At 36.4% G+C, this 11,374-nt stretch overlaps 1 protein-coding gene across 1 annotated transcript; it reads right to left on the reverse strand.

Annotated features, from left to right (window-relative positions):
- Nucleotides 1-8,936: 8,936 nt before the first annotated feature.
- Nucleotides 8,937-10,021, reverse strand: LOC143603128 (RPM1-interacting protein 4-like; the record flags this gene model as incomplete). The annotated part of the gene is made up of 3 exons (XM_077080026.1): nucleotides 8,937-9,009; nucleotides 9,122-9,304; nucleotides 9,656-10,021. Coding segments are annotated over 3 exons (570 nt in total), but the record flags the coding sequence as incomplete, so codon positions are not given.
- Between the last annotated feature and the right edge of the window lie 1,353 nt (nucleotides 10,022-11,374).

Raw genomic sequence — 11,374 nt, forward strand, 5'->3', positions numbered from 1 at the left:
ATATTTGGTTTAAGCTTGATTTAGTCAAGGGTTTGCTCTGAACCCAAACCTTGCTTGACTTGAAGAAAAAACCTTGCTAGATAAAGTGTAGCTTGCTCGAACTAACACTTTGAAGACTTCAAGAAGACAACCTTGCTTGAAAGGAAAAATACCTTTCTTGACTAAGTTTAAGCTTGCTCGGGTGTCTAAGTTTGCTCGGTTTCCATATTTAGCCATTTTCCAAGGAGGTTGAGAAGATTACAATCTTCCTTAGATATTTTCTCATTCCAACAATCTCCCCCTAGATTGGAATGACCTCAGCTGCACCAAAACACGTATTCGTTACATACACTTTTCAAAATACACATCAAAATTTCAAAAGCAAATTACATTACTTAATGAAAGATTTACAAAGGATAATTCTGTCACTTGGACACTACAAATCAAATATGAACATAAGGATAAAAAGATATTCATCTTCTAGAGCTCCCAGCTTCTCTCCTTCTGTCAAATGCTACAACAACATCCTTTTCTTTAAAGAGGTAGATCTCCCTGTGGTGTGGATGTTGAGAAGGCAGATTCCATCTGATTTTCTCCTCAAGATCCTCCACATGAACACATTCAAAATCAGTGTCATGTTCAATTTATTCCCAAGGCCAATCCATGAGAATTTCTTAGGATGAAGGATTGTGTATTCTATTCAAAGACTATCTTAGAAATTCTTCCATTTTTTTAGACTTCATAATTGGGCCTGGTCATCTGCAGCCTCATGCTTATACAGTCTCTCATGTTGGCCAGAGGGTTTGAGTATTTTGTTGCTTTTCTGTAGGATGCTTCGGTCATCATTATGTCATTCATCCTCCTCTTCCTTTTGGTTCATTCAAAGTTTGAGAGTTCCAAGTTCCTCTTTTTGTTTAACAAAGGAAATCCTTTCCTGGATTGATCTTTCAAATATTTCGAAAGCTCATTCCTTTGTTTTCTGGCAAAGCTTTGCATGTCCTGATAGTTGTACATATTCATCCTTTCCATCTCCTCCAATTGTTCCCTTTTAAAATCCTGAAAGTCATCTTTGAAGATGATGTTCTTTAGTTCACCATTTGACATGATTACCTTGATGACTTTGGTTCTTGATTCAAAGTATAGATGTTTTGGTAGGTCCACATCATAGGGTTGCCTTTGTTATCTTTGATGTGTAGCTCTTGTTGTTGGTATTGGAACACTTACAGTGGAAGACCTTGAAGCATATTTTTTTAGGTGTTGGTCTTCTCACATGCCTAGTTTGTTCAAACATTCTTACAATCTGATCATTTGGCATCATCACTAGCTTCAAATAATCTCCTCCCTCTTTTGTCAATGTAGTGATCATTTCCATAGTTTCCCTATCGGCTGGCTCAATTGGGGTGGAACTTTGGGTTTGAACAGGTTCTCCCGTTGGTCCACATTGAAAGGACAACAGTTTCCTTTGTTCCTCCTCCAGCCTCTCCCAGTTTTCCTTCTTTGTATAAAAGAGTTCTTTTAATTGAGCTTTTCCCAGATTATCAAACACACTTTCTGCCATGCCTTTGCTCATCATCAAGCCTTTCAAGGTCTTTATCTTGTTCTCATTTTCCCAAGGCAATAAATTTTCTTTCACAGTAGTTTCAACAGGTTCTAGTTTTACTTGAATAAGAGGAGGAGCCTGAGTGGGCTTTGACTTGCTTTTTTCTTCATTGAATTTCCACATCTCAGACTCATAGGGGGATAATTTTCTTTTGGGCTCATGTTATTTGCTTTCTCCCCATCTCCTCTTGTTGTCATCAATCTTTCCAACAACACTACATTCTCATTCTCCCATGCTTTCTTCTCTTTTTGAGCTAAGGCCATCAATCTGAATTTTCTTTATTTTGATGCTTCAGCAGCAGTGTCAGTATCATCTTTCAATTTTTGGGTTTGATGTGTGTCTAATGAGTGCTTTTTCTATGAGACTCACAACGAAGCTTTAAATTTATAAAACAGAAACTCCTAATGACACCACACACAACTGGCACATGTACCGTTCAAAAGTAGCATAGACCTAAGAAGTCCGAGTATCAAACACAAGGACACGTGAGAACGTCTATGATTGCTAAACCTTAGACAAGACCTTCCTAAGAATAATATTTTTTAAAGTGATTTTTAATAATTAAACTACTTGACCTAAATTACTTTGACTAAAATAATTAAATTAACTTAACGAAACTGGATTGACGGAACTGACTAGATAAAACTTTCCTAACTTAGAAACTTAACTGACAATGGAGAAAACGTCTACTTAGGTAAAAATCATATTGACAGTCTAACAAGCTATTAGATTGAATGATCTCACAACACTGGTATCTAAAGATGACACAACTAAGGTTCGCTCAAGAAAGCTAGACACCTCTCGGTCTCACTAACAAACCCTAACTCACACTTAATTGATTTTAAGAACAAACCGGGAAACGAATGCTAAGGTTCTCTAATGCCGACTCTCCTCTCGGACTCACCGACACACGACCCTAATGGAAACAAATACTATGCAACCAAGGATAGAGGAACAATTTGGTTTAACTTAAACTAAACCAACTAATCGCTCACGAACCCAAACCCGACAAGAACCGAACCCGTTCTCGCGCGATCCTAATCCTAACAAGTAAAAGCAATGAGACGACTTTACTTCCTATCACCTCTCGGTCTCTAAGAAGGTGCTTACCCGCTGACCTATTTCAATTAACAATCTCAACAAAACCCTACGGTTGTTCCTACCGCAAACAAACTCTAAACACAAAGTAAAGAATTGAACATGCAACTATCAATCAAAACCAATTCAATTAATCGAAGTACGAGATTATGAGATAAAATCAATAATATCATAGCCACTAAACACAACCTAATTCACCATTAAACCAAACTTTCAATAGCAATTCAAGTCATATTGATCAAACAATCCAATCAACTCATCAAAACCTAACAATAATCATCAAACCTAGGTAGAACTAACAAAATTAGCCAATAATAACTTTTGGATAGCAGCTATAACTCAATGTAAACATCATATTAATCATCAAACACATACTCCAAATCATTCAACAATCAAATATAATCAATCCCTAACTCAATCCCTAACTCAATTGCAAAAGAATTCAACTTTAAAGATCAAAATCAAAGAGTTATGGAGACAAACAAGAACACAAAGTGTATGGATATTATACTCAAGTATGGGGCTGAGATATATGATAAGAAACGACCCTTAGCTGCTGTCCCGACTCCCTTTGATGTTCTTCTTCTTCCCTTGGCCTCACAAGTGCAAAAAACGAATTTTTTTTCTTGAATGGAGGATGCGATCGGAATCTGCCCAAGGGTTGTTTATAATTTATTTTTCTTGTTTGCTACTTTCCTTTGAGCTAAGGCTTCTGCGTTTATTTCCCACCACACAAAAACAAATGATCTTGTCTCCTTAAAACAAACAAACCACTTCAATGTTTGACCAAAACTTGAACAATATTCTTTTTTTTTTTGTAAAGCGTCCGATCGAAAATAAGAGGGAGGGTGTTAGGTTTTTATTTTTTATTTTTTTTGTTATGTTATAATATGGCATAAAAGGCTTTCTTCTAGCGGGCTTGGGTCGGGCCTTGAGTTTGGTCTTGTTAACTTGATCATAAAAGCCTCTTATGTCTTCCAAAACTCGAACCTTTTCTCCTTTAAAACTTGTAACCTAAACAAAATAATAAACTTTGTAAGATCAAGTTAAAACAAGTTATAATTCATTATTTATTATATAATTAAGCAATTAAAATGACGATAAAAGGTGCGGAAAATAAGTGTGTTTTACAACACATCAGGGTTATTTGCCTGAATAAAGCTTCCACATCTTTCTTTGGCATTATTTCAGCATGATCAATACTTACACCATGATCAATCAAAAATTTACACTTTCCTCCATATTTGTTGTATAGTTTTTCAAGTCTGTCTTCCTGGCCAGCAGCTTTCTTCTTCATTCTTTCCCACTCTTCTTGTTTTATTCTTTCAACAGTTGTATTGCAGACACCTTCAAGTTCATCATAGCTCATATGGCTTAGTTGTTTATTAGAAAAATTATGAAGTCTTAGATAAGCTAGATACTTTTGGGTATTTTATTCTTTGTCTCCCTTATCTTTTTCAATTCTTTCACTTTCACTTCAAGCAAGACTTCCAATTCTTCATTTTTCATCACTGCCAAGGTTTCAAACTGATAGCCATGATGCATCAGGCTTATTATTTTAGGATATTCTCTCTTGGTATCATCCATCATGGGTTGAATATTCTCCCTGTGAACATCAGTCATATCAACATGAGGAGAATCTGCCCTTTCATCTTCTATGTCAGATAAGTCAATTAAGGCATCAATTTGTGGTTCATTCTCCATATTTTCATCAGGTCTAACAGCCTGCAATGGAACTGCATCAATGGGATTTTCTGATTGAAGTGGTGTATCATTAGTAGGTTTTTTCTCCTTTTTAGGCTTAGCCTTTTCAGGAATATTTTCAGCACCAAACCTCTTCCTTTTCCTGATATATTTTAATAGGTCAGCTGGCAAGCTCCTCTCATCCTTTTTTCATTTCATTGAATAGACTTTCATTCCACATTTCACTTGACCTTCTAATCATCTCATCTTGAATTTCATGAATGTCAGACACCGGTTGCTTTTCTTGATTTTCAACTTCAGGTTTAGCAGTGGTGGTTGGAATGGTTATTTCAGGCTCAGAAGATTTGGATTCAGTTTCAGAGAATTTGGGCTACTGGAATTGATATAAAACAATAGCCAATGAGTTGTCAGCATCCTTCGTCTGCTGCAGCCTCAGCAACCCTTCTATTACTTCTTGTTCGATCTCCCCCTTTCCTTCATCAAGATTTTTCTTTAGTTCAATTTCCTCCAACAAGATTCTCTGCTCTTCAAGCTCTTTATTAGATAGGAATCTTGTAATCATCTCTCTTTGCATCCATTCACCCACAATATGATCATGTCTTTTTATAGCTTCCTCAGCCGATCCATCAACAAACAAAACCTCATCACTTGATTGTATATTTTTCATCTTTAGAGGTTGCAGTTGATCTTCATTTTCTGCTATAACTTTTCCCTTCATCCTTTTATTTACATCTTCAATGGATTCAGGCCTGGATGGACCTACTTCCCTCACCACCGTTGGTGGGAAGTTATCAATATTATCAAAAATTTCACTAAGCTCCTCATCCACCTGTTTTTCTTTCTCAGCCTCCATCTCCTTTTCAACCATTATCAGGGATTCAATGTTTTCAAATTCTCCATATAGGATGTCAAGATCATCCTCATCATTCACACTTTCTTCAACATCCATCTTAGCTTCATTTACCACACTTTTCTCCACCTCCATATCATCATTTTCATTCAAATTATACTCTTCAATAATCTCCTCAGACACATCAGCATCATATCCATCAACACCTCTCTCCTCCTCATCATCTTCCTCCTCCTCACTTCCATACAAGTCACCATATTTTTAAGCACATTTTCGTCATCCACATTGACAGCAGGTGAACTCTCCCCCTGTTTTGATGCAGCTGAGGTCTTCTCAACCTCACTCACCAGGTTTGAATCATGTAAAACCTATGCCAATTGGGATTCCAAGTCAGCATTCTTGTTCTTTAACTCCTCATTCTCCCTCTTCAAGGAACAATTTTCAATTAGGGCATCCGTATGCCTGTCAAATAATCTGAACCTAGCATCAGGGGAGGGGAAGTTGATTGGTGATATGGGAAATGGGTCAGGAATTTGGGTTTTGATAGGTTCATGAGGTGGGCTTTCTATGATGTTTGTACTGGTTGAAGGTAATGGGTTTCTAGTTCTTATTGTTGGTATGTGGGTGTGGATAATTTGGAAAGTTGGGATATGTGGTTAGTCAGCTGTATGGGAATGTGTTGGGTATTGGTATGGTGTATTGGATTGGTTTATAAAGTGGGCAGGTATGTATTCAGGTATATAAGGTTCATGTTCAGGTTGGTCTGGTATTTGGGTTTGGGTTTGGATTTGGATTTGGATTTGGATTTGGATTTGGATTTGGGTTTGTGATTGGGTTTGGGTTTGGGTTTGTGATTGGGTTTGGGTTTGGGTTTGGGTTTGGGTTTGGGTTTGGGTTTGGGTTTGGGTTTGGGTTTGGGTTTGGCTTAGTGTTTGTGGTGAAGTTGGTGGGGATGGAATATATGTGTCCTGGGTTTGGTATTGGGGTGGTGATTGTGTTTGGGGTGAGGTGGGTGGTGTAGGAATAAGGTTATCAAGGTTTTATGTCTCCCCCTGAGCCACATTAGTGTCCACAACATGTACATCTTCAACATCCTCCTCCTGCGCAACAACTTGATCACCATTATCATTATCTTCACCATCATCATTGTCAACAGAATCAGTGTCATCATCATCATCTCCACCATCATCATTGGCACCTCCATAATCTCCATATTGTTGTCAACTAGCCACTGAAGAATGTCATATTCTACTTCAGGATTGAAGTTACAAGTAGCCCCCAACCTTGCAATTCTTCTATAGACATTTGGGTCCTGTAAAACATGTGGTATTCCTAAGGTTGGTAGATCAGGGCATACAACATTAAAAATGATTTGTAAAAATCTGGGATAGACCAAGAATCTGTCTTCCCTTCTCTTTCTTAGATTTGTCTCCAAACCTTAAAAAAAAGCCTTGAAAAGTTGAAAGGTTACATATGATTGCAACTGTGGCATTTGCAATATCCCTGCTCATGAGGGTCCAAGTACCCCTCCTTGGTGTGAATCCCTTTATTATGTGTTGTTTCAAAAATCTATACATATTGGGAACATCCCCTTCTTAAATTGCCTTTAATGAACATCTCCCTGATACCCCATTGTTTCTTGAAAATTCTCAACATTCTGTCGATAGTAAAGTATATCGAATTATCAACCTCATCATTCAACTGTAGGCTGGCCCTTATTAAATTCTCCATGATTTCGACCTCGTGCCTAGCCATGGTGGCCTCTATTCTTTGTCCAAGTTCATCATCTGCTAATTCAGCAGAATTCCAGAAATCCAATTGATGGTTTCGGTATATGATAGGGCTTTCAGTGAATGAAAAGCGAAATTTAGAACGCAACATCCACCTAATCATTCTTTGTCCAAGTTTATCATGTTGCGACATCCGAGTTTTACCGACCGATTTTACCACGCAACGCGCGGATAAATCACTAGTTTGTAAGTAGCTTACAAATACCAGAAATCCAATTGATGGTTTCGGTATATGATGGGGCTTTCAGTGAATGAAAAGCGAAGTTTAGAACGCAACATCCACCTAATCATTCTTTGTCCAAGTTCATCATGTTGCGACATCCGAGTTTTACCGACCGATTTTACCACGCAACGCGCGGGTAAATCACTAGTTAGTAAGTAGCTTACAAATGCCTTTTTCAACGTGTTTGTCTATTTGTTGTTAGCTTAGAAATGGAAAGAAACTAGAGAGAGTGATTCACAGCTAAGGTTGTGGGTAGTGGGGCGCGGACGGCCGCCGTGGACCGGTCCACGGGGCTTGAAAGAGTCTCTGGGCATAGGGTGGATCAAAAACTTGGAGGTGGATCAATCAAGCCCCACTACACCCTCTGGAGCTTGATCTAGGGGCTTGATAATGTGGCACGTCAGCGCCTACATGACGTAAATATGTTGGATCACTTGAGGTTAGATCAAGCCCACTGCCCTTAGCCAAAGCGATTTTCATTAACGTTGGGTATTAATTTTTATAAGTATCAACAAACTAATTAGTTGTTACTTGAATTGTGTGCAAGAATTTATAGGATAGTCCCTCAAGACTAACAACTGTCATTTATGACCCCTAAACTATTTACTAGTGTAACGATAGTACAATACTACCCCTGCTATGTAATTGATTCTTCTACATATAGGTTGCCCATCAATTATTGGTCTAGGTTGTAAATGGAACCTTGGAACGGTTGATAATGGATACACTTGAGAATGAGGTCCTTGGGATGCCTTTAATAACGATATGTGGGTGGATGGTATCATGTATTATTGACAAATAAAAAACTACAATCTATATTATATCATGCACATGTATATGATAATATTCATTATTACTTGTGCTTCGTATTAGCATTTTAAAGGGGTTTTCTAGGGACACCAAACACCCCTCTTATATGCACAGTATAGGGCCATTCGTAACGTATAGGGAGTGTTTGAGGTGTCCCTAGCAGGACCCTTTTTAAATACACAAGTGTTTTTTTTAAAGGTTGGTGATGACCATCATTATTATGAAGTGACAACTTAATAATGCATATATAGTGAAGACGGGCTTTGTATGAATATCCGACTTTGATGATAGGTTGGCATCCCCGAACACTTGATGATTTAAACCGTCAACATGCTCATGCAGCCGTGCTAAAACTTTGATTAAATCAATGATTTTGTTTGATCGTTTAAGTCTTGACCAAACAAGCTAGTGTATCTAAAACACAAATGAAAGAAACCATGACGAATTGACAATTTTTATCTCAATATTCAATACCATCCTTCCTAAGAGTTGTCTTAAGGGGGGTAAAATCAAAGCTAGAGGCTTTAGGCCTCCACAACCTTCGGTTTAGACCGAAGTGAGACAAAGAACATATTAAATAATGTAAACGACCCTTAGGTTATTTGAAAAAACAAATATATTTGTGGTTAATTGTTTTGCATTGTGACAAAAAGTTAGAAAAAAGGCCCCGAGTTCTCGTTACGTTTTAGGACTCCGAAAGAGTAGGGACGCCCTTGCATACATTATATATTGTCATTTCACAAATATATTCAATGAATGAATACATGATAACCGATTGTTTTCAACATAGAAATTAAAAAATTACAATCCATTGTAATGTAGATTTGGTTGGAATATAAGAAGGTTGAGTATATAAAACACAATAGATAAACCTAAGAATAAGATTATCCATACATTCTTGAGGACGACCCGCAATCCCAGCTCACTTGTATTCTTAAAACAAGCAACACCATTTCTGCACAATCAATACAATATAAGATTCAACTTACACTAATTTGACCTTGATCAAAAAAACACACCCGTTTTCTTTAAAACAACGATAATAAACATGACAAAGGTAATCATACCTTAATTCTTTTGGTATCCTTTTTAGGTGTATATGTAGGTTGTTGAGGGATTGGTGGGAAGTTGGTCGCTGCAATATGTTTTTCCTCTTTAACTTTCTGAAAGATGACTGTAAAACCGTCCGCGGATTTCGGGTCCTTTTCATCCCATGCCCCAAACATTGGCACAGATGCTGATCTATGTGACTTTAATAAAAAAATATATAATAATAAAGTCACGCGTCGGGTTGGGTAACGAGTAAAAAACAGGTAAGTTACTAGTTTTAGAGTTTATAAGTAATTAACGCTATAAATAATATAAAAAAGAGTATTACAGTAGTAATTCGTTTAACATATTAATATTTAAGTGACTTTGACTAGTTTGAGTAATCTTTTGTTTAACTAGTTCTTTTTATTATTTCTCGTATGAGTTTAGATATGAAATATAAAACAATCAAAATTGACAAATTTAATAGAAACATAGAAAAATGATTTGTTATATAAGAAACTCGTGATCCAAAATACCAAAAACTTGTGCAAGGACTTTCGTATACTTACAACAATATCATCGGCTGGTTTATATCCATATTTTGGCTTATTCGGTACAGATGAAGGTGTTGGTGGAGAAAAATTGCTTGTTCTTTCTCTTGAGTTGGTACTCTTTCTTCGATCCGACATATAACTTTGTTGTTTCTTTAAGCTTAATCCGTGATCGCTATTCATATTTTTCTCATTGGAAGTGATGGCATCATCATTATTCCCTCCATATTTCATAAAAGCTTCTGGATTCTGTTCCGGATCGTTGGGGTTTATCAACACACCACTACCCTTATCTTTGCGAGCATTTTCAAAGTAGGCCGTGTAGGGGACATTATCAGCATCCCAACTCCCAAACTTCGGGATATGTGATCGTTGCTGTTGGCGTAACAAATACACGAAATGTTATGTTATGTTTGATTTAACTAACGAAACGTTTATGTTCGTAAAGTGGGATAGAATTAAGAAGTAATGAACTTACCGACATGTTAGTTTGTGACCGAAATCTAAAGAGAATTCTCTTTGAATTTGAAGGAAAAATGAGAAAGGAGATTGAATGAGTATAGGACACTAGCTTTTGTTTTAGCGTGTGGGACCATTTTGGAAGTTTTGTTTTTAATTTCAGGCCTGCAATGGAAAAATCCAGTAGTTAAGGTGTGCTTGGGGACAATATTTTGATGACTACAATGCTTGCAAAATTGTAAATAGTATATAATCAAAATGCTTTAGATTTAGATGTTAACAATAATATTGACCAATTTCAGACCAAAGTTCCCTTCTAAAGAGTCATGGTTTCGTCGTTTTCTCCAAATTTAGAGACTCTGATTGATTTCGGTTTGGTTGTTGAAATGCATAAAACATGGGGTTTTCATTAGTTCTCGCGTTCATATAGTTATTTATTTTAAAATTTCTTAAAAATTTGATAGTATGTGTCACAATTAGGTTACACGATGGACTACGCAATTTTAAGTGTTTCCTGATATTTAACGCTAATAAATATAAAGTTGTATAAAGGTTCATCGAGTTGGATCATTTAGAAAAAATATTTTTCATGACGTGGTTATAGAAAACTAAGCACAAATCTTTACATTATTTTGTATCTTTAATACTTTAATAAGCAGGATGCTTTATTTAAGAAAAGTACATCTAAAAAGTTAAAAATACTCTGATGCTCTTTTGCAGAATGCCACTTTCATCTTTATTCTTGTCCAAGACTACCAAAATTACTTTGTGCTATCAGTATTTAATATTAAAATTAAAATTACAAAAACAAAAAAACAAAAGAGAAGTAGTATTCGTGTTTACGTCAAGGCAAAAGACAAACAAGCAACAAGCTAAACCGCTAACCTTTTTTGAATTACAAAACCCAAACTACATTGATAGATCTTGGAGTCATAACAATACTATGCATGACTCGTCGGACTCGACTAAATAGCTCAACAGCTTTAGGCGGTAGAAAACCAAAAGTTAGGGGTGTGCATGGTCCGGTTCATTTATTAGCGTTAACCGAACTGAACCGATAATGGATATCAAACATGGGCTAAAATGTTGCTTAAAAATACATGAAATAAATGTTAAAATACATGAAATGTATGTATAAATATATGAAACTGGGATATTAGTACATGGAATGGAGATATAAGTATATGAAAATGATAATACTAAACTATTAATACGTATAATACATGAAATAAAGAAAAAAGGGCTGGAAAATATGAATTAAATGAAGAGTTCGGTGAT

Source organism: Bidens hawaiensis, unplaced genomic scaffold (assembly GCF_021521415.1).
Source record: "Bidens hawaiensis isolate Kalapana, Puna unplaced genomic scaffold, B.hawaiensis_p1.1 tig00060850_1, whole genome shotgun sequence".
Lineage (NCBI taxonomy): Eukaryota > Viridiplantae > Streptophyta > Magnoliopsida > Asterales > Asteraceae > Bidens > Bidens hawaiensis.